At 48.5% G+C, this 23,466-nt stretch overlaps 1 protein-coding gene and 1 long non-coding RNA gene across 2 annotated transcripts in view; both read left to right on the top strand.

The window, feature by feature from the left end:
* Positions 1-23,466, top strand: part of COL4A1 (collagen type IV alpha 1 chain) — a 148,672-nt gene that overhangs the window by 101,888 nt on the left and 23,318 nt on the right. The window contains exons 22-39 of the mRNA XM_032246203.1: positions 3,472-3,567; positions 5,669-5,752; positions 6,390-6,460; positions 10,927-11,118; positions 11,690-11,858; positions 14,617-14,709; positions 14,796-14,900; positions 16,466-16,563; positions 18,516-18,666; positions 18,901-19,014; positions 19,731-19,898; positions 20,018-20,107; positions 20,884-21,036; positions 21,195-21,293; positions 21,405-21,494; positions 22,497-22,636; positions 23,110-23,236; positions 23,332-23,412. Of these exons, the coding sequence (XP_032102094.1) occupies positions 3,472-3,567; positions 5,669-5,752; positions 6,390-6,460; positions 10,927-11,118; positions 11,690-11,858; positions 14,617-14,709; positions 14,796-14,900; positions 16,466-16,563; positions 18,516-18,666; positions 18,901-19,014; positions 19,731-19,898; positions 20,018-20,107; positions 20,884-21,036; positions 21,195-21,293; positions 21,405-21,494; positions 22,497-22,636; positions 23,110-23,236; positions 23,332-23,412 (2,121 nt within the window). The remainder of the gene's footprint in view (positions 1-3,471; positions 3,568-5,668; positions 5,753-6,389; positions 6,461-10,926; positions 11,119-11,689; positions 11,859-14,616; positions 14,710-14,795; positions 14,901-16,465; positions 16,564-18,515; positions 18,667-18,900; positions 19,015-19,730; positions 19,899-20,017; positions 20,108-20,883; positions 21,037-21,194; positions 21,294-21,404; positions 21,495-22,496; positions 22,637-23,109; positions 23,237-23,331; positions 23,413-23,466) is intronic.
* On the top strand, positions 16,572-17,752 carry LOC116528813. Its single transcript, XR_004259217.1, has 2 exons — positions 16,572-16,908; positions 17,035-17,752. It is a non-coding gene; the product is annotated as an uncharacterized LOC116528813 (long non-coding RNA).

Raw genomic sequence — 23,466 nt, 5'->3', positions numbered from 1 at the left:
AAAAGCAATAGTTAAAATAAAAAGTAAAGTTGGTTTAAAGGAATACATAATATGTTAACCAGCTCTGAGACTCTAAAATGAAAAAGCATCTACAAGTTTCCCAAAGTCACATATGGTCCACGCTTTCTCCTACCCAAATTCATACAGATCATATTCCCAATGTTAAAGCAAACCTGGCATTGAAAGTTAAAAAGCAAGCCTGTTGAGTTATGTAGTTTTTATTGAAAACAGAACACATTATTCTTCATACAAATGAATAGTAGGACACACACACACACATGCACACACACACACAAACAAGGAAGACAGGATTACATGGGTAAAGATTGTATTAGTAAAATCCAGAAAAGCCAGATTTTACTCCAGAAAAGCTGAACATGTAACATGGAACTCTTGATTCAATTAAGATGGCCCTGTGGTCCCAATACAACATCAACGCAAACTCTAAGAAAATCTCCCAGAATTTAAGTCAACCTGCCCAATGGGAGTGTGTTCGGATACCCAGACCCAGCCGTTGGAACCTGCTGGGTCAAAACCAGCGTATGCTCTGTGGGGCCCCTGAAACACAAGTCCTCTGTGGGGTTGAGTAAGAAAGGATTCCCAGGCTTCCAGTCCCAGCAAGACTTATTTGCTAGAATTTAAGCACATCTTTCTGAAAGGGAGTTCTCATGGATCAGGCCATATTGGGGCTGGGCCAGGACTAGACGGAGCTGTGGATTCCAGCCTGGCAGCTTCACTGGGAATGTGATCTGCATGAATTTGAGTAGGAGAAAGAACAGGTCATATGTGACTTTGGGGAGCTTTTCTCCTCTTCTTTTGTGATTTTGTGAAACATGGGAAAACGTTGTGAGCCTGTCCAAGGGGCCTTGGGTTCTAGATTCATGCAGCAGGGAAGGGCGTGTCTGGGAGGCAGCAGGCAGGGACCTAACAGTGGTGATAAGACTCAACAGATCCTGCCGTCTTGGAGCAAGCATTCCACGGGGCAGACAGCGGTAATCCAAGACAAGGGAATTCTCTGGAATGCAGGAGATGATAAGAAGTCCAGGGATAAGCATAGGCAGGAGAGTCAACAGCAAGTTCTGGAGTGGGGTGGGCCGGGGCGGGAGACTGTGGTTTTAAGCAGAGTCATTTACAAGCACTGGAGGGGTTGAGGGAGCCATTAGTGGGGAAATCTGGAAACAGGACTTTCTTTTGGATATTTGCAATTTTGCAAATGCCGAAATGCAAACACATGTCCTGCAAAAATATGAGCTTATCCTCTTGTTCATGGAATGGGATGTGTTAGCCGAATACATTGTAATATTTACTGTTCCACATTTTCTAGGTGGCCTTTTGAGTCCATGTAAGTTAAGTAATTCCCAATCACAGAGTATTAAGTCATGATTTAGAAATGAGATTTTTATTAAGATGTATAATGTATGTAAAGAGGCTACATCTTAAAGCCATTGCGACCTTGGGACTTATAGAGCATGAACCATGCAGTGCTGTGATTTCAGCATCTAAGTTCCCTACAGCCTCCTCGTCTCGGTGGGTACAGCCAGCTCCGAACCGTCTGTGGCTGCAGGCACCCTCCGTGAGAAAGTGTTGTAAAACGTGAACTCTAGACTCGCATTTTAGAACTCCTCAGAAATAATCACCCCATTAAATGATTTTAAATGGACTTCGGTGAGGATGTACCATTTTTTTGTTTGTTTGGGTTTTTTTTATTTTTTATTTTTATTTTTAATTTTGCCAGGGATGTGAAGAGATTCTGGTTGAGCTGAAGCAGGCAGGAGTTATGTTCTGAAGGCATGTGATCATTACATGTCTCTCAATATTCCTGGGCATACATTTCCAGAGGCAGGGAATTAACATATTCTAGGCTCACAGGGCTAAGAGATGTGGGTTCTTTCAGTAATTTAGGGGCTGCTGTTTGAAGCATGAACATGGAGTCCACTTTGTCTAAGACAGATGGTGTCAGTTGCACCAAGGTCAAAGGGTCGACGAGGAGCCAGGCAGGACCAGAGACACGAGGAGCAGGTCCCTAGCAGTGGCTGTGGGGGACCAATGGTGACCCCACTCAGGCTTTCTCACCTCCTGTGCTTCCTGGGGAGAAACTCAGGCAAAGACACATAGCACATAAGGAACAAGCAAAGCAAGAGCGCTTCTCCTCAGTTCCTACAGAGCTGGAGCTAGCTCGTTCTGCTGAGCTCTAAACCAAGTCACCAGACAAGGTTGGGCCCTTCTTAGGCGTTCTGGTTCTGGCTGACGTGGGCAAGCTGGAAAGCTGACCTTGGTTAATGCATCCAAGCCTGAGGGCCCCACACCCCCATTCCACACCCTGGGGACTCCGGGTGTCCAGGTGACAGCTGGACAGAGACTGCCCATGACTCTGTCATTAGGGGAAGACCCTGTAAAGGGGAGGGGAGGGCCTTTGGTGCCGGTGCCTGAATGTTAGGATTAGGTCTGGGCAGAGATGCTAGGTGCCAAGTTGTTCAGTGTGTCTTGTTCTTCAAAGATCTTGGGAAAGGGAATATAAACGTCATCTCAATGTGTATCCAAATCATGTAACAATACTGATGTTTTTTTACTAGGACCTAGGACAGATGGTGTGTGCATTACTGCAATTTATTTTTATGTCTCTTTACATAAACGATACTCAGAAATGAATGTGAACAATTCGAGGCATTTCCTCATGGGCAGTCTGCAGCTCTAAAACGATGATTAGTTTTGTTTTAGATTGGGTTGGCGGGTGGGGGAAGGAATAAAATTGTTCTAGTCTCAGCTTTGACTTAACAGATGCATAACCCTGGGCAAATCACTTAACTTTCTTGAGCCTCCGTGTCTTCATCTGTAAAATACGGGTGCTGGTAGACACTCTGCATGATGAAATGGGATAGTATGCAGGACAGTGGTAACGCACCCACACATACTTTAGAATTTGTGAAGTCGAAATGTTAGCAGGGATTGCTTGGGATGGTGAGTGGACAATGTGTGTGGTGTGTGTGGATTATGTTTTGCAAGTGGTTGATATCCTAAGATTATTTTGAAATAAACTAAAGCTGAGTTTTTAACACCTATCAAATAGCCTAAAATATTTCGGTTTTAGAATAGAGGTTGCTGGCTGGGCGCGGTGGCTCATGCCTGTAATCCCAGCACTTTGGGAAGCCGAGGTGGGTGGATCACAAGGTCAAGAGATCGAGACCATCCAGGCCAATATGGTGAAACCCCGTCTCTACTAAAAAATTCAAAAAAAATTAGCTGGGCGTGGTGGCATGTGCCTGTAGTTCCAGCTACTTTGGAGGCTGAGGCAGGAGAATTGCTTGAATCTGGGAGGTGGAGGTTGCAGTGAGCCGAAATCGTGCCGCTGCACGCCAGCCTGGCACCTGGTGACAGAGTGAGATTCTGTCTCAAAAAAAAAAGAATAGAGGTTACACTAGGAGAGGGTAAAAACACCTCACTATGATCCTATAACTGAAAACTCAATTTCAGATGGAATTGTGGAATGTCAGCCCGGACCTCCAGGTGACCAGGGTCCTCCTGGAATTCCAGGGCAGCCAGGATTGACAGGTGAAATTGGAGAGAAAGGTAAGAGATTTTGATTTTTTTTTTTAAATGGTGGTTGTGCCTGTGCATAGGATTTTTTCCCACATACTTGCTGGCTTTGGAGTCAGGTGAGGGTGGGCACAGGTATATTCTTCTTTTGTTTGGAACCCCCCTTCAAAATCCATTTTGTAGAATAAGCATCTTCCTGGAACTTAGTCAACGATCTGGGAGAGAAAGATGGAGACAGCCCTGAAGGTCCGAGTTTTGCCCTTTCTCCTTTCCAAGGACCATGAAGTCAGTCTTGCTATGGTGGGCGTGGTCATCAGATAAAATTCAGACACTTTGTTACCACCATCTTTCCATCAATGTTTGAGAAGAGCGTTCTGTTATCAAAGAATGCACGTCCCTCCTTCAAGCCAGGTCGAAACTCTGCACATGGAATGCTCACCAATTCTTCCAGTGGTGTTTGCGTATCAGTGCGAGCAAATGTGCCGTTGAGGCTTTAACCAGCTTCACTCTGGGCTCTCAGTTCCATCTGTAATCCTTCCAAGCGTTTGCCTTACCACCCGCACAGGACACGTATTTATCTCTTCAGCCATCCTGGACGCACAGGTGGATTATCACTGCATCGACAGTCCTGTCTTAGAGGGGAATAAGCAGTGGATATTCCGATGTCTATATGCCTGTTAGTAATCTGGGAGTAGGACACATAGGAGGCAGTCCCCCACAGCAACCCCTCTGTGTACCATTTCTGCCTGTGGATTGTAAACACGTTTTAGTCTTCAAATGTGTAAAACAGAAATGATGCATGGAAACGTTTCAGCCAGCATCTTAGAATTCTGAGAGCCACATACACGGCAGGACCTGAAATGGAAGCGATCTCGGCTGTCATCACACGGTGCCACCGATCAGAGTCAGTGCTTTGGTTTTTAATGAGTCTCTCCACTCTAGTTGCCAGGCACTCAGTACTTTGTGAGATGGACTGTTCCATTTTGAGACAGATCCAACGTCCAGAGGTTCTTCACACTACGATCTTAGCGATCCATCCCCCAGATCCCAGGAGAAGCACCTTTCTTCTTGAGTCTTTTCGTTCCTCTTTCGGCTCCATCATCTGCTCGGAATGCACCTCATCCCCCCACCCTCCTGGAGCTTTGCAAACAGAGATACCCACGAATGCCCGGGGCCCAGAACTTAGCTGGGTTCTCAGCTGTGTCGCATCCCACCCCTTCCGTGGATGGGCTCTTGTCCTGCCTCCTAAAAGAGCCCACAATGAAACTGTGCACCTGCTCCCACACTTCAGGGGCATGGCCCGCCTGCGCCGGCCCTGTCTTACTTCTGCCTGTTGGGTGTCTTGGGGCGGAGTGGGCAATAGCAGTGCCCACAGGGGGCTGCCAGCCAGGGCGGGGATGGGAGGAACATGGCCACGCCACCTTGAGGTCTCTGGCATAGCTTCTCTACGAGCACTTTTTGCTCTATATTATGCCTGATTTGTGCCTAGAAATAAGACATGTTAATATTTAAGATACGGCAATAGCTAAGACACTGGAAGGACTTTGAGCTTGGTTTGAAAGTCAAGACTTGAGATGTTAGAATTTCCGAAGAAGAGTAGCTCCTCTGCTTTTCCAGGGCCGCAGTCTCTCTCCTCTGCTGTCCTGGGTGTCAGGTCACACATGTGTTCTTGATTTTGTGGCTCCTTCTTCCGAAGTCTGCCAACCAGGGAAGTCCATGAACTGGACGACGCACTCAACCAAAGAGAAAGGGGATGGGAGGTTTTAAAATTCGAGACACAATTACAAACGTCAAGTCTGTTCGGGCTGATAGGCACTGTTGAATTTCTGGACCACTTTTTAGTGAGGCAGCCCCTGTCCTTTCACTGGGAGAAGAACTGGAATCATTAAACAGTACATCTGTGGTCACACGTGATGCGTGCTAGGGACGGCACGCCCGTTCATTGACGCAGAGAGGAACACGCATCTGACCGCAGTTTCCACCCGTTAGCAGAGAGCCTGGAGGACCCGTTCAGTCACTGAGCAGACATAAGTTTGAACGTAATATGTTAGTGACAGCCGTGATTTTAATTCTCTCAGTGCACTCCAGAGACTTCTGGTCACATGTTACATGTAAGAACCTTTGTGTTTTCTAGGTCAAAAAGGAGAGAGTTGCCTCATTTGTGATACAACAGGTTATCGGGGGCCTCCTGGGCCACAGGGACCCCCAGGAGAAATAGGTAAGACCCAAATGTGGAAAGGACCAGCTCAGAAATTGCTTTCGTGTTGGCACCTTTGCTGTGAAACTGATTAAACTCTATGAAAGGCCCGGTTTTCTGCAGCCAATCCTAGAGCATAATAACAAGCATGCTTAGCCTCATTTCCAGGATTTGCCCATGTTGGGAATGATCAAGATAGCCTACGCGTTTGGCATGTAAAGATTTCCCCATAAAAGACAGCAGCATAACAGCTCCCTGCATGCCACAGCTTCCGATATCTCACAAGCAGTTAACGGAATTTACATTTTTCCTTTGAGTGGTCCCTGGGGATGTGGGCAGGAGGCGGGGGTGGGTGCTGGAAGCATTCCCGCTTCCGGGCGTACGTGTGCGTTAGGTCACATTTTCCCTTTCTGAGTCCATCTTGGGCATTTTAGTTATTGCTCTCTTGGGGCTGTCCCAGCAATCATCCGCTTCCTATACAGATGTTTATGCTTTTGAGTCTGAAAAAAGGTGATTATTATTATTTAAGTGCTGGGGTACAGTGCAGATCGTGCAGGATTGTTACATAGGTGTACGCATGCCCTGGTGGTTCAGAAAGCTTTTGACAGGTGTCTCATGAATGCTGTGTTGCTGTCTTTTTCCCTGTCTCTCATGAAAGGTTTCCCAGGGCAGCCAGGGGCCAAGGGCGACAGAGGTTTGCCTGGCAGAGACGGTCTTGCGGGAGTGCCTGTAAGTAAACCTGTCTGAGTTCACACACGTATCACAAGTGGCCACCAAGCACATCCACAGAGTTGTGTAGTTTTGCGTTTGCAAGCGTGGCCTCTGGTAAGTGTCTCTGTGTCGAGCCCTCTGGAGTGACTCCAGGTGCCCCTTGTCTCAGGTGAATGAGTAAGACTGTTACTTGCAGAGCCCAAATCACAGCCGCCTTTCTTCTCACCGGGTCAAAACGTCTTTGGCTGCTGCCTACCTGTGTTCAGGCGTGGCTGAATCGGGCTGTGTCCTTCCCACGGGGTCTCTGGCATTTCCTGAAACAAATGGAGCCATGGGAGCCACTCCTAAGCGGCGCAGTGCAGAGCTGAAGTGCTGTCTTTCTGTGTTACCGCTGCTGGTATCATCACATCGGATCATCTAAAACCTTGTTAGGAGGTTCAGTGTCAGTAGTTTCTATGGAAAGATCAAGGAAAGCAGATCCGTTTCCCTCTGAGGATTTGAGATACGTTTTTATGTTTTTATTCCTCTTCTTTCAGTTGAAAATTGCTGTTACAACATCTATTGCGTAGTTGCTTTTTCAAATCCATAAATGAAATATCTGGATCACATCGACATGAGACCTTTCAATGGAACAAAATACCAGCGTCTTAGCTTTTCTAGTTTGTTTTAATCATCTTGAATATTGAAGGACATTATTTCCCTGCATATGATCAGTTCCGTTTCTGAAGCTTTTAAATCTCAGGCCATTGTTCCTCTCGCGTTTTCTTTGTTCTTCTGAGCTCTGCAAGCATGGACTAGTTTCTACAATTCCTTTCATTTTTTTTTTTTCTTTTTGTAAGAAATTGAAAGTCAAATTTCAGAATTATTCATTTCTGATGTAGCTCTTCAAATTTTTTGAATTTTTAAAGATATTGCTGAAAGCTTCCATAAAAGAAAACCAGGGCAAAAGCGAGTTGAAATAGGAATGACCCAGCTGGAATTCAGCAATCGTTTTCTGCTTTTGAAGTTAGATCCTGGGCTTCTGCTCTCCAGAACTTCCCCGGTGCCTGGGGAGCTGAGTTAGAAGTTGCAATTGTTTAAAATATTTCTAAATAAATTAGAAGTTCAAATAACTGGGTAGCCCTGACTGTAACAGGGATCAAAGACAGAACAACTTTGAAGGAAGCAGAAAAGGACGGTTTTAACCTCTATCCACCGCTTCATCTCCTGGGCTTTCCTGGTGAACTTCCTGCCTCAGTTCCGGCTGAGACACAGTCCAGACAAATCTAATAAAGATGGAAAAAGAGGAAGGAGGTGAGAAAATCGGAATATTGAGGAGAGATCATGGTAAAGAAGAAAATAAAACGTACAACCCCAATTCTACTCCTGTGCCTTCATCAGGACCTCCTTTCTTTCCGTAGATGGAAAAAGTCTCTAAAAATAGATTTACCGGTAAATAGCTCAATTGAGAAGTTACTAATTTTCATTTTATTGGGAGCTGTATTTTAAGCTCCATCATTTAACTGGCTCAGAAATGTGGTTCTCTTATTTTGAATTTGGCTAGAGGCTAAAATAGATATCCACAAACCAGCACCCAGGAGCGTGAATTAAAATTTAAAAGCAGCAAAATGCTCTGATTTTTCATTTGACTTAGATAGCATTTCTGCGACCCTTCCTTTTGAAAGCCAAGTGTTTGATTTTTGGGAAAGAATAATGGATCACAAAAGGCTGACTCCCCAAGCAGGTTGATGAAGCCCAAGTTGGCCTGAGCAGGTTTCATGGTTCCTGGTTGCTGGGAAGATTAATTGAAACTAACACTCCCTGACTTTTCCCTCAGTGGCACCACTTTTTAGAGGCAGACAGTGTAGGTGTCAGACTTTCCCCAATTAATGCAGCCAATGCTAAATTTTCCAGGCAGTATTTGATTCCTCAGCATTTATTTTCAGGGAGATGGATCAAAAGACCTTTGAACCACTTAGATTCAAGAAGTGCTGTGGCAAAGAAACCACAGGAGATATCCTAGGGTCACCAATGTCACTGTTTCAAAAGCCCAGATTTCTCTCATAAATAGAATGACGGCAGGCAAGGTAATCACTGTTAAAATTAAAAATTGTGTTTTCTCACCCTAAGATCTTAGTATTGGAGAGCTTTATATTTTTAGGCTGTGAATAATTACCATAAAATAATGTAATGATATTTTCAGGTTGAGAAAAATATACATTGGTTGTAATTTCTGGCACTGGTATTTTTAAATTGGTGAATGTTGCCAGTTCCACGTGTACTTCCTCCAGTATCTCTTTCGTTCTGCATACCAAGGATACAGAGTTAGGAAGCCTTGGTCCTACCCTCAAAGCACTGAAGTACCAGTGGAGAGACAGCTCTGCAAATAGATTGTCCTAATGAAACAAAGTGATTTACAGAACGAGGTCCATACAATAGAATAGAAGGCAGCCCATGCCCACAGGAAAGGCTTCATAGAGGAGGCTAATTTTAGCTGGGATGGAAGGATGCCCAGGAGCTAATATTAACTAAAGAGACGCACTTTAAAAATCCCACAACACCTTTCAAGTAAATAACAACTTTTCCATGACCCTCTGCTACAATTTCTGGCAGGTGACTCATAGAAATAATTTATTGCCTTTCCTGGGACCCAGAGCAAATAGACCGGCTCCATCTTTCCTGAGTAGGTCCAAGTGAAGTGTCCCAGGTCATGAGGGGCATTGGAGCATGGGGCCAGCTCAGACTACCAGTAGCCGTCCGTGAGAAGCTCTGCCACGACAGGAGGGTCCTGTGTTGCTGCCATCTGATCTGGCAGCCGCCGGCCAGTGGTGGCTGTTGAGCCTTTGAAATGCAGTCACTGTGATGAGGGAACTGCATTTTTTTGTGTTATTTAATTTAACTTTTCAAGTCACGTTGAACAGTGCAGAGTTGCTGCTGACTCTCTCCGTACTTCTGGAAACCTGCTGGACGGCACTGGGCCAGGCGTCAGGGCATCATGGTTGGCACGGAGGATGGAACGGGAGGAAGAGCAGCTCTTCCCCTTCCTTAGCCTGCAATGTTTTAGCTCTTAGGAAGCAATTCAGGCAGAAAAACAAGCCAGCCCTATTGAGGTTCGTCCTGTATTTGCTGTTTGTTTGACTTTGAACAGGACACAGAAGTCCTTCAAGCTGTACCTCCCCGCTGTGTAACGGGCTCATACCTAACTGTCCTTAGTGCTCCAGGGGCACAGGCATCAGGTGCAAGCTTGGCAGCTGCAAATGCATCAGCGTGGACCCCAGCTCCAGCACTTTCTGGCTGGGTGTCTTGGATCTCTCACGTAACTTCTTTGAGTGTCAGCTTTGTCCTCTGCTGAGTCCTGCTTTCTATATTTTCCTTGCAGAGCTGCATTAAGGGTCAGAGGTGCCGTAGAAAGGGCCATAACACCTAGCAGGCTGGTGACCAGTGCTAGCCATATTTTCAGTCTAAAGATTGGGCAAATGTTGGTCTGTCTTTGGTCCTTCCTTTGATACATGCATATCATACGCACACAGAGAAGCATGTGCATGTGACTGATTCATATATATCTAAGAACCTTTTGAAAGGAAGTTTACGAGAAAGAATTCACATTAAGTGAATTGTGCCAGAGTTAAAATTATGCCAAACCAACAGGGAGTCTGAAGATGCCTTTCTCAAGCCTGAGCGAACAAGTAATTGGGACACTTATTGGAAGACTTTTCTGTTTTTCTTGTGACACTCGCATCTCAGGATGCTGGAGGAGACGCCATTGGTGGGTGTGGGTGGTGTTCTTTGCAGATTTAACTTTCCAGGAACTGAACAACGTTCTAGTGTGAGTCTCTTGGGGAAGTCAATTTGACTGCTGACTCGGCATGACTCATGACAGAGCTGGCCCAGTGCCCACTCCCAGGGTTTCCTCTCTCACTGGGGCCCTGGAAGTCCTTATCTCTTCTGGAATTCTGGGCACGAGCATAAAGAGAAACCTGTTCAATATTCACAGGAGTATTCGGCATGGCCAGGAGGTGCTGATAGGTGGCTCGCTGGGCCGAAGCTGGAGAAAAGGCTTCTGCATGCCGTTGGGGCTGAGGCAGCAGGCTGAGCTGGGGATAGCGGCTGTCCATTACTGAAGCCGCACACCCAACCACATGTCAATCAGCACCTCCTGATAGGTGCCGCATTCCTGCGAGCGTTGAGCAGCTGTTAGGGAAAGAAAGCTACCTAAGGAGAGCTGGGTGCCCAAAACCACACTGTAACTCCCTCTGCCCCATCCAGGTCTCTGCTTGAAATGCCTAATTAAGATAAGTGTTTTTAAGAAAAACACAAGAAGTGCAGCAGACCGGGGCTTTGCCACAGAGCGACTGGCTTGCACCTAGAAAGTGAAAGATGAGGCCTGAATGCATGACCATTTTCAAGAAGGTGGCTTCTTGATTCTGTGGTTGCCTGTGTTACAGTCACACTGGTGTGCTTCATGGATGGGTTCTTCAGTGGATCACAAGGCTTTGTTCTTACAGGGGCCTCAAGGTACACCAGGGCTGATGGGCCAGCCAGGAGCCAAGGGGGAGCCTGGTGAGATTTATTTCGACCTGCGGCTCAAAGGTGACAAAGGAGACCCAGGCTTTCCAGGACAGCCTGGCGTGCCAGGGAGAGCAGGTTCTCCTGGAAGAGATGGCCATCCGGGTCTTCCTGGCCCCAAGGGCTCGCCGGTATGTTCATCTCCAGACTTCGAATGTGCATTTTACAAATAGGGGTCTGCACAGAATAGAGAATTGAGTAATTTGAATCAGATCTATGTATTTCCATCTCCTTGATGATGGAATAAATGAACTTGTTTCTTGGCTCATGGAATAAGTTAAGTCTGTAAACTCAGGCATTGCCAGTGTTGTCAATTAGATGATAACAGATCAGTGTCTTCTGATGCATCTGGGGGAACTGAACAGGTATGTTTGTATATCTTTTTGCTTTGGATGGAAGGTGAAATCTAAAGTTAATAGTATTCATGTCATTGTTTAAAAAATTCCAAGTATCAACATCTCATTCTCTAAAGTATCTCCCTAAGTAGATGAGGGAGGGAGAATGCTCAGCTTAGCTTAGGGAGAAGAATGCTGGTTTCACTTATTAACTATGAAGTGGCCTGCCTGGGAGGGTAGATGAAGTAAATAAATAGTGTGGGCCAGTTAACTCTAGTACTCATTGACCACAGATGACAGAAGAATGTGATAAGGGCAGGTGTGGGTTTGTCTCTGATAATGGTGTGTTTTCCTCTTTTCACATCAGGGTTCCGTGGGATTGAAAGGAGAGCGTGGCCCCCCTGGAGGGGTTGGATTCCCAGGCAGTCGTGGTGACACCGGCCCCCCTGGGCCCCCAGGATATGGTCCTGCTGGTCCCATTGGTGACAAAGGAGAAGCAGGCTTTCCTGGAAATCCTGGGTCCCCGGGCCTGCCAGGTGAGGCCTGAGAAACTCGCGGTGCAGCATGAATTTGTAAACAGAGGCACGACAGGTACCTCGTGTGCACACGAGGCCGGGGTTCAGACAAGCCAGGGCACACGCTTGACTTCCATTCTTCCAGGAAGTGGGGCAGGATCTGGGCAAGGCTTCAGCCTTTTTATGCCTCCCTTTCCTCATACATGTTCCATCATGTATGATGGGCCAGGGAACTTGCAGGTTCTCCCTAAAAAGAACTTGAGTCTGCAGTCCTCATAAGTGGGTATACAGCAGGTGCCAGCTACAGTCAGCCTTTACATGGAAGCCGCTCCGAGGTCAAGTCATCTTCCTCTCCTTACCCATTTGGCTTTCTCTGATGAGCAGCCCGCTTTGGCTTCTGTGTATCCCGAGTGGTGTGAGCTCCGTCTCTTCACAGTCGGCAGACGCCTGTGAACTGACGTACGGAGGTCCCACCGTGGTGGCGATTTCATTCCGTGGCGGTTTTGTTGTCTGCTGTTTTTTGAGTTAATCATGCACCAAAGTCTGTGCTGAGCATTGACAAGATGTGGTAAAAATGGCAAACTCGGTCCCTTTCCTCCTGCACAGCCTGTCCAGAGGTTTTTCAGAGAACCTGTAGCTGGGATGAGTGTGGTCTCCCTCATCATTCTCCTCTCCCGTGACTTGCTTATTTTCAGGGCCAGCGGGAGAGGGTTGTGGTGCTGGGCCTTGCGCAGGGCAGGTGCTAATAGGTTATTGTCTGACTGCGATTCCCAGTAGACATGGAGCACTCCTGTTCTTCCCTAGAAAATCCTGGAATGAGACGAGGAGAGGCCAGGGATGCCTTGTGTGTAGATGAGGGAAGTAAATCCGTGTTGCTAGGAAGCATTCAGAAAGTTGTAGAAGTGAGTGAAAGGACTTACGGTGATGAAAAATATGTAACTAGTAAGCCTTAAAAAACAGTTACTAATTAAGTAGCTGGATGTTTCAGTGTCCAGGAAGAACCGTGTTGGAGCAATTATGCCATGCCGTTCTGGCTCACAAGTTTGCTGATTATGTCCATAACCCTATTTAGCCTGTTTTATCAAATCCTGTTCCCATTAGGGACTAATTTTTCCTTATTAATATGCATTGTACAGGCTGAGTACTGTGGCTCATGCCTATAATCCCAGCAGTTTGAGAGGCTGAGGTTGGCAGATCACCTGAGGTTAGGAGTTCGAGACCAACCTGGCCAACATGGTGAAACCCCGGCGCCTGAAATCCCAGCTGCCTGGGAGGCTGAGGCAGGAGAATTTCTTGAATCTAGGAAGCGGAGGTAGCAGAGTGAGATCGCGCCATTGCACTCCAGCCTGGATGACAGAGCGAGTTTCTGTCTCTTTCACACACACACACACACACACACACTCACACACACACACACACAGTCCCGTTCCTAAGCATCTAAGCACTCCAGCATAGGAAATGTCAGTGTTTGAGGGCAGCCCAGGTGTAGTGTGCTAACATAACTGTTGCTCTTATCCTTCTCCCTGTTTCTATAATCAGTGGGTACTTAGCATCAAGCTCTGACTCTGTTGACTATTGTTCTTTGGTTAGAAGGGTCCTAGAAATGTCTCTGACTCCATTAGAGGTAGGGTGATACCGGGTTTAATGGAGGAGGACCCTGGTGAACCAGGCACAGGGACTCCGGATCACTTTCCCTGCGACTCTTGATTCCACAGTCAACAAATCAAGTGCTGTCTTTGTGCTTGTGACATCTGCCGTCTTTCAGAGCTGTCAAAGGGAATCAGCCTTCCTTTTGGCGAGAAACTACCATCAGAAAAACCAACTGGAGTACTCGCAAATGTACCCTCGCAGATGGGGAAGAAGGCTTCTGGAGAGTGGGGCGGGCCGTTGCACCTCTGTCCACAGCTGCAGGGCTCCTCGGCCATCCAGACCCAGTCAGCTTCGAGATTAGAAGAAAGACTGTCTCTGATCTGCCAGAGCTGTGTTTAACTGTGGTGATCATAAAACCCTGGCGCCCAGGGGTGTGCGTCACCAACAGCAGATATTTCCTAGGGTTAGTCAGCTGGCGTTTTCTATAGTCTAGCTAAAGAATGTGCTGGCTGTTCTCGGGAGGCTCCACGTAGCTTGGGTTCTTACAAGGTATATGAAGATTCGGTGCGTGCATTCTTGGAGGAGAACCCTTGGGTCCTTTCTTGACAGTGCAATCCTGACACTGCAGTGGCTCTCCTAGGCATGAGTGGCTGGGGCTGCGCCTCCTGGCGTGGGAGGAAGGATGGTTTTTTCCCGCGCTGCTCAAGTGACCGCAGAGCTCTCCTCCTGCTCCATTACGGTTAATGGATCGTTCATAATCACCTGCGGATCATGTTGTTTGGATAATTTACCACCAAATGAACGTAATTTAGGTCAGCCTCAAAGCAACTTAGACTTTGCTAAATTGAGAGACAACAGCAAAAGTGCTTTGGCTTTTGGGACAGGCTCACTAAGAAGTCACCCAGAGCCATCTCACGGTTGTTTTCGTGAGTCTTAATTGTGGACTCTTAAGGAATTATAGTGTCCAACAAACATCTTGGTCATTTTGGACACACGTTTTGGGGGGAAGCGTAGCTCTCTGTGAGGGATCCTAGAATTGCCGAGGGAAGAGGTGGAGAGCTCAGACGGGCTCTGCTCTCTGCTACACGTGGTGCTGGGAGGGACTGGTGCGGCAGCGCACCCACTGCATGTCCTCTCTCTGCTCCGTGTGGTCCTCATTATCTTTTCTCTTTACTCTTCTTTTTTCTAGGCCCAAAGGGTGAAGCAGGAAAAGTAATTCCTTTACCAGGCCCCCCTGGAGCAGAAGGACTGCCGGGGTCCCCAGGATTCCCAGGTCCCCAAGGTACAGTTGGAATTCCAGTTCAATGGGATACCACGAGAGCGTCCTCCCGTTTTCCTCAAGCTGACTGTTGGTCTTTCCCACCACAGGAGACCGAGGCTTTCCTGGAACCCCAGGAAGGCCAGGCCTGCCGGGAGAGAAGGGCACCGTGGGCCAGCCGGGGATTGGATTTCCAGGGCCCCCTGGCCCCAAAGGTAACCCTGCCAGACAAGCCTGTGACTTTTGTGAGAAAAGAGGCAGTAAACATAAAAACGGCACACAAGTTGGTGCCTGCTGTTCAGGAGGCTTTCAGAAGAGCCCAGGCAGGCAGGGCTGAGGACAGTGACTTCAGTGGCTTCTGTGCCATGGCTGCCTTGCTATGTAGAGTTTGCTTGGGAAGATGGGACGTGAAGGCAGGGTAAGCTTCACGGGCATTGCCACCACGGCACTGGTGGAAACCCAGGCTCCAGGTGTTCGTTTTTATCCATGAGGAGGACTTGCAGTCCACCTGAACACGGCCAGGGTGGGTTGGGAGTTGGGGGAGCGCCCAGCAACAGGTGCAGGGAGTCGCGGGGAGGGGGCTTTGCCCTGGGGGAGGCGTTCACGGGTGTTAGAGCCATCACTTCCTGCTGGAAACTGTAAGGAGGTAAGGAGGGAAATTTCTTTTCGCCCCTTTTCACATTTCTGGGATCTACTTGTCCTTCAGGTAGACTCTGATTAGCAGACTTGTCATCAGGGCCCTTCTGTTGAGGACTGAGGAGAAGGAGCTGTGAGCACAAAAGGGGCGTGTCATATGAGGAAGTTTGTCTTCGTGCCACACGCCGTGCGGCCAAACTTAGGTTAATGTCCTCCAGTCTCCCAGGCTCTCTCCCCAGAGGCCAGGCCCCATCCCCCTCACTGCTGTAGGCTTCTAGCGAGAAGAACAGGAGACGACAGCCCCTGTCCTCTGATAGCCACACCACGCCACGCCCACCCACCCACGTGGCCACTTCCCTCAGGCTTGGAGGGCAGCAGAGTGTCCCTGTTCACGAGGGACAGGAGCTGAGGGCTGGCCACGTTCACTACTGCTTCATATTCTATCATTGCCTCACACAAGGTCTCCTTCATGAGCGGCCGTGGCCCACGTGGCATGGAGTGGCTTGGCTTTGTGGCAGTGAGGAGGGTGGTGAGGGCCACTTGCCGTCACAACCTGTCTGTGCAGAGCCCCACAGGGGATGTGATTCGGGCCTGTGCCACTGCAAACTTACAAATGACTGGACATTGGAGACCCCGGTGTTGCATACACAGGGTGTGAACTAGTGGCTGGCCAGCTTCACTGCCCCTCGGAACCTCCAGGGTGGGGCCCAGACAGTGGCCGTGAGTCCTTCAGTCTCAGATCCTCTGCCATCTTGAAAAGTGGCCCTGCCTGATAGTCCCCCGGGGTTTGTATTTCTAACGAGGTGATGGTGGTGCCCCGGCCCTGACCACATCTTGAGCAGATGAGTAAAAGTGCCCTTCTCATCTGCAGGTGCCAAGGGGTGTATTTGTTTTGTTTGGGGAGAGTAGGGCGGGAGGGAGAGGTTTGAAGAGAGGAGATGGGAGGGGGCAGGTGCTGGAAGAGGCAGTTACGCACCTGCCCCCTCTGCTGGGCAGTCTCTCCTGGCCTCTTCCAGCCAGCTCCGAAGGCCTCCGCGGGTGACTGTCTCAGGCCAGGTCGGCACATTTGGGCAAGACTAAAAGTGAAGAAAGTGGGTACGGGAATTGGAATTGGAGTGATTTTTTTTTTGACTTTTCAAAACAGGTGTTGACGGCTTACCTGGAGACATGGGGCCTCCGGGGACTCCAGGTCGCCCGGGGTTTAACGGCTTACCTGGGAACCCAGGTGTGCAGGGCCAGAAGGTGGGTGCCAGGCGTTTCCTCGATGACCGGTCTCCCCCATCCTTGTTATTAACCGGACACAAAAAATGCAGGTTGTGAACCTCCCAGGACACGTTGGGCCAGCGGGTTTTGGTTTTTGATGAAATAGCAGAGAATAGGAAGTATCAGAGTACAAAGCACATGGAAGTAACTATTTGAGGGGAAACCTTTGTTTCGATTTTATGAAATTGCATGACACATTTTCTTGCCTGTGTGTAAGCCGGAACTCATGGTAAAATACGTTTCTTACTGAGAGAAGCAGCTGAAAGCTGTTTGCAAGCCACTGTCCTCAAAGAAACCATGGTCAGCCAGGAGTGGAGTCCTTCAGTCTCAGATCCTCTGCCATCTTGAAAAGTGGCCCTGCCTGATAGGCCCCCGGGGTTTGTATTTCTAACGAGGTGATGGTGGTGCCCCGGCCCTGACCACATCTTGAGCAGATGAGTAAAAGTGCAGGTTTCTCAGCCTCACACGCCTGGCGTTCTGGGTTCAATAATTCTTTTCTGCGGGGGCTACCCTGTGCCTTTGTAGGGCTATTGGCAAGAGCAGCCCTGGCCTCTACCCATGAATGACCGAAAGGACACCCCCTTCCACCCAGTCACAACTGAAAATATCTCCAGACACTGGCAGATGGCACTAGGGGGGCAACATTGCCCCTGCCTGAGAAGTATTGGTCCAGGGTGAAGTCAGCATCCTCCTTGCCCTCGAATATTCTGCTACCAACTTGCCTATACTTGAAATTCTACTCAGCAAACGTGAGGGCCTACTGATTACAGTAGGCCTGTTCTGATTGGAAGGAATGGATGTGAAATTGCTGGAAGGCATTGGTACCAAATGGGAGAAAGGGCCAACAGCCATGGATAAACGTTGCCAGTGACGGCCCCAGGTCGGGCCTGCTCCCTGTCCATCAGGAAAGGGCAGGTCAGCATCACAGTGGCCACACCTCTGTCATCCCAGGGTGGCTTCGTCCTGAGAAATACCAAAACACCTGACAGCAGGGTGCCCTCATCTGGTGGCTGAGACCGAATAGAAGCCTTTGGACCTTTGTCTTTATACAACCCGCCACCAGCTTCCCCGATGACCTACGTTGCATTTGAATGTTTAGCCAACCACGGCAGCGTGTGGATCATCTTTAAACCTGCAAGACTTGGGAGTTAGTAAATGCCTGATGGAATGTGAATGAAAGATTTAATTCATGATTTAAAATTCCGTGACTTTTCAAGAATCCCTTTGATGGAGTTCCTTCCATTTTGAAAATTTCCTCCTGGGATGTATAGAGAAGTTTCCACTGATGTCCAGATACTCCCTCTCTGGAAATGTCATTTGCAGACAGGGGACACGGGTGGAGTGCTGTGATTTCATGGCCACCTGCTTGCTTCAGAGCCTGACATCTGTGCCTAAATCCAGGCTGTTTCCAAGGCGCTGTCACCCTTTATTTTAATCACCTGTATCTGTCAAAGCCCAGTGACTCATGCCATAGATTAAAATGTTTAATTTCCTGTGAAACCTTCATTTATCCAAAAAACCAAAATAACTGGTGTCCATGCTGGTCCTGGAGCCTTGCCATCTCTTAGGAAGGATTCCATTCACTACTCACAACTCATATTTTGCCTTTTATCAGTTACTTAGGGTCAACACTTTGTCACAGGCGCCAGGCTGCAGAATTGAGGGGGCATGCTCAGGTCAGAAGACTTGAGAAGAATGTCGTTTATTGGCGGGGAGCCTTGCTTTTCCTCCTTTGTAAAATGAAAACAGTGAAAGTTACCCACAAGCCTGAAAACGTGATAGGTGTGAGGAAGGTTTGCAAGGGCGTGAAAAGGGTTGAGCAGAGAATATTCTTACTGAATGCATTGGCACTGTCTGTTAAGTCTTCACTCACGCTATTGGTTTGATAAATATATGGACTTTGCAAATCAGTTTGCTTTGGGGATTTTCAGGGAGAGCCTGGAGTTGGTCTGCCGGGACTCAAAGGTTTGCCAGGTATTCCCGGCATTCCTGGCACGCCTGGGGAGAAGGGGAGCATTGGAGTACCCGGTGTTCCTGGAGAACATGGAGCAATCGGCCCCCCTGGGCTTCAGGGGATCAGAGGTAACTTTTTGCAGATCAATCCGGACAGTTTCAAGGACAGGATGTGCTTATGTTTGCATTCCCAGAGCCCCTGCCGAGTATGCTTGATACGTATTTGTTGAATGAATGATGCAAATCCTAGAGGGCTAGAGGTGGTGGCTTTCTGTTGCTGGGGCCATTCGTGTGCGTGTGTCTCCTATGCCAGGAAACACGCCACTGCTCCTGCACAGCTAATTCTCAATTTTTCTTCTCCAGGTGACCCAGGACCTCCCGGATTGCCAGGCCCCATGGGGTCTCCAGGAGTTCCAGGAATAGGCCCCCCGGGAGCTAGGGGCCCCCCTGGCGGACAGGGACCACCAGGGTTGGCAGGTGAGTGACATTCTTCTACAATTACCTCTTCTTAAAAGCCTGCTTTCCTGAAGCATGGGAGATGAGGTTGGGGTCCCCATGAAGGAAAGCTTAGCACAATGTGTGACAAAAAGAGAAAAAGTAAAACTTGAGTTTGTGAAAATAGGTTTGATGATTGTTTGCTGAAATGTAGTCCTAGATTTTTTTCCCAACCACTGAGATTATGTACCAAACAAAGAGACCTTTCCTTTACTGTGTACTCAATCACGTTTTACATTTTATTCTAACTGATGTCTCTAGATCATCCTTCCATAGGAGGGTTAATTAGTTGTGGATAATTTACGCTAATTGAGCCCACGTCTAGAGCCTAGCTTTGCCTTTGGCAGTAATAATCACAGAGTGAAGGTGGTGCATGGAGATTAGGGTAAAACACTCAGTGAATGGGGCTCAGGAAACGCTAGTCCTCGTCCTGAATACTGAGGAGAGGCCGTGGTGGTACCTAGGGTGTCATTGCTGACTATCGGTGACAGGAAGGAGGGGGCCTTTCTTTTAGAACAATAGCCATTTGATTATCCTGATGACCCAAACACCAGCACTTAGTAGATGATCCATTCAAGTCCCCGGTGTGGGCGTGTTCACGTGCTTCCTGAAGACAGTCATAGTTAAACGGAGCACTGTACATTGTAGATCATTCTGTACATTCTGCTGAAAGTTATTTGTATTTCACCCAACTGCAGGTCCTCCTGGAATAAAAGGCGAGAAGGGTTTCCCTGGATTCCCCGGACTGGACATGCCTGGCCCTAAAGGAGATAAAGGGGCTCAAGGACTTCCCGGCGTAACAGGGCAGTCAGGTCTCCCTGGCCTTCCTGGACAGCAGGGGACTCCAGGGCTTCCTGGGTTTCCAGGTAACTTCCGTCTGGATCCATGATGAGGACACGGCCTCACCTTACTCTTTTTATGACTCAGCATTTACTGTCAGCGTTCCGAGTGAGGAAATGTTCACAGTCCTTTCCTTTGGCCACAGGTTCCAAGGGAGAAATGGGCGTCATGGGGACCCCTGGGCAGCCGGGCTCACCAGGACCAGTGGGCTCTCCGGGATTACCGGGTGAAAAAGGTAGGAGAGCTGATAATCCCCAAAGCTCATCTGGTGTCTATTTCTCTGTGCCTCTTGGGAGGTTCCCAAGGTGTCGTAGATCATACTTCATTTTAAGAGTCTCATGCAAGAAACGCAAGCACGGGGCCAGGAGACCCCCTTCTTCCGGTAGGATTCCTGGTGCTCAGTGCATGTAGGGTTGAAAACTGTAATTAGCCAAGCAAATCAGAAGGAACTTGGGCACAGATGTGATTCTCCTTGTGAGAAATGGTGGAATTTTCAGCTATGCCAAAGACACAGGGACTGAGTCTTTAGATTCCAGTTAGCAACCCACACAGGTTTACAGGTCTTTATCTTTATTTCTTATCTTGTTATTTGAAATCGGTCCAAAATAATGTCTTTCAAAAAGAAATATTACATGTGAAAAGGTCATTTGCTTAGCAGAACGACAAAATTCGTATTCTATTATTTTGTATAGAACTGGGGGGCAGTATGAGTAAGAGTGATAAAGATGTGTAGCAAGGAGAGAAAATGTAAGTTATCTAAAGCCGGAAGCCAAGTCACATGTGTTAGCGTTATTAGCGAATAATGAATTGCAGAAAATGGCCTTACTGCGCGTTTACCTGGGGTCAGGTTCTTCTGTGTCTCAGACCCTGGCCATTAATGCCATTTTGGACAAGTTGTTTGTTCTTTGTGCCCTCTTTGTCAGCTGCCCTCCCAGTCAACAAGAATGTGAGCCTCCTGACCAGCTTTGCAACACTGGCCCAGGCTCACCGGTGGCTTCTCTTTCCTCGCAGGGGACCATGGCTTTCCAGGCTCCTCGGGACCCAGGGGAGACCCTGGCTTGAAAGGCGATAAGGGTGATGTTGGTCTCCCCGGCAAGCCTGGCTCCATGGATAAAGTGGACATGGGCAGCATGAAGGGCGAGAAGGGCGACCAAGGAGAGAAAGGCAAGTCGAGGAAGCTTTCTCACGGCCAAGCTTGGAGCCCCGTGTGCCTTTCTTGGGTTATCGGGTCCTCCATAAATAATACCAACCAGCCTGCGTTTCTGCAGCAACTTGCTTGCAAGCAAATGTGGGTCATTGCTATTTGCTTCTCTGATGTGTAGGACAAATTGGACCAATTGGTGAGAAAGGATCCCGAGGAGACCCTGGGAGCCCAGGAGTGCCTGGAAAGGATGGGCAGGCGGGACAGCCCGGGCAGCCAGGTATGGTGTGGAACTCCGGTCCCCGGCGTGGCAAGGGCTCGGGATGAGGCCTGTGTTCCCAGCTCTTTCTGTAGATGTCCACCTCTCAGATTGCTTTCTTTGCTGTTCTAGGACCTAAAGGTGATCCAGGCATAAGTGGAATCCCAGGTTCTCCAGGACTTCCAGGACCAAAAGGATCTGTTGGTGGCATGGGCTTGCCAGGTAAACCGGATGTAGAAGAGGGTGCTCTAGCATGTATGCCTGTGGCCCTGGTAGGGCACGTCTGCAGAATGAGACCCTCTTCAGCTGAGGAGACAGAATCCAGGCGGTTATGTCTTTCACACACATTCACATCCTCAGCTCTGAATGGGCCCCTGCTCAGGAAGGGGAGCATTTGATGATGGTATGGAGAAAACTCAACATCTAATGGAATAAAGCATGGGCCATATACAGTCAGCTTTTGGCGATCTCCAAGTGACCGTCTCCTTAGCTAGGAGCTCCCTAGGAGACGTCGGCTTCTTCCGGGCTTGTCAGCCTGAGTAGCTCGTGGCTCCAGAGCCCTTTGTGCTAGTTCAGAAGAATTCTCTGGACTCCTCCACTCCAATCCTGGACTGGCCTTCATGCTTTGCCATCAGTGCCTACTGCAGTGAGAGCAGCCGGGAAGAGAGTGAGGGAAGGGCTGGGCGGCGACGGTCCTCAGAGCTCCTCAGAAAGCAGAAGAGTTCAGATGGGAAGCCCGTCTTTCCATCTCCTCCTGTCTTTAGCAGGTGCTGTTATCACTTTATGAGTATAAGCATGTAGGTTGCTGATCATGCCCATGTGTGAGTAAGCCTGGCTACCAACATGCATCACAGAACCAAGTGTGCATGGACTCTGGCCCGCCCACCTCATGGAACCTGTGATGTCTGGCTAATGAGAGCTGGCTGTGTAATAAAAAACATAAGATCCATTTTTATGCTGTTGAGAAAGGAAATATTCTAGGCAGTTAATGTATTTCTTCCCTGTCTTAATAACATGATGGTCTTCAAGGACAGGAGAGACATTTCCTAGCATGGCTCTGATGTGATCTGGATGGCTGACCTGGGTGATCAGTCATGAGCCAATTGATAGATGAGGGATTTGCGCTCTTGTATCTCACTCTTGGCTGGTTGTGGAGGCACCTTTTCATTTGTTATCCCAGCACTAGCTAAGCTCAAATCAGGTTTCAATTGTTTGTGTTTATAGGAACACCTGGAGAGAAAGGCGTGCCTGGCATCCCTGGCCCACAAGGTACCCCTGGCTTACCTGGAGAAAAAGGTGCAAAAGGAGAGAAAGGGCAGGCAGGCCCACCTGGCATAGGCATCCCCGGGCTGCCTGGTGACAAGGTAACTGGCACTCAGCATGGAAAGGTCCCCTCCTCCCAGCTCGTGGGAGGCTGTCTGAGAAATGCTCAGTAAATACCTTAGCATCTCAGCGCACTCCGTGAACCGCAGCACAGAGTGATCCTGCAAGGAAACACAGGCCACCTCTCCTCCCCTTTGTATTCACTACCTTGCCCCCAAGGAAGAATCTAGAAACTGGTGAGAGGCTAGGGTGGGAGACAGCTGTTACTGGGGTGAAACAGAGAGGATGAAGGGGAAGAGGGACGGTAAGTGGGAGCCAGATGGTTGGCTCCGCTGTGCTTAAGTCTTTCCTCTCTTTTCAGAAGAGGACTTTGATTCTTTGGTGAGAAATCTGGAAATGGAGTTTGGCAATGCAATATTCATTACACCAAAATGTATACGGTTATCTAGAACATGCCTACAGATGCACGCGCATGGACAAATGTAAAGTTAATATGCCTGACTTGTACTTGCAGGGAGATCAAGGGATAGCAGGTTTCCCAGGAAGCCCTGGAGAGAAGGGAGAAAAAGGAAGCATTGGGATCCCAGGAATGCCAGGGTCCCCAGGCCTAAAAGGGTCTCCTGGAAGTGTTGGCTATCCAGGTAGGTGAGGGGGTCTTCTCTTGGACTTGGGGATCTGAAAAGTCAAAGAAAAGACCAAACTTATGGATGTTCTGGTGTTTTGTGTTTTTCTTTAGGAAGCCCTGGGCTGCCTGGAGGAAAAGGTGACAAAGGCCTCCCAGGATTGGATGGCATCCCTGGTGTCAAAGGAGAAGCAGGTAGAGGCTCCTCTTTGGGACACAGCCCAGGCACATAGAGAAGAGAGGCCAGGG

The sequence above is a fragment of the Sapajus apella genome, unplaced genomic scaffold (genome assembly GCF_009761245.1).
Source record: "Sapajus apella isolate SASKATOON/1434 unplaced genomic scaffold, GSC_monkey_1.0 scaffold60, whole genome shotgun sequence".
Taxonomy (NCBI): Eukaryota; Metazoa; Chordata; class Mammalia; order Primates; family Cebidae; genus Sapajus; species Sapajus apella.
This window is presented reverse-complemented; position numbering and strand designations above follow the sequence as displayed.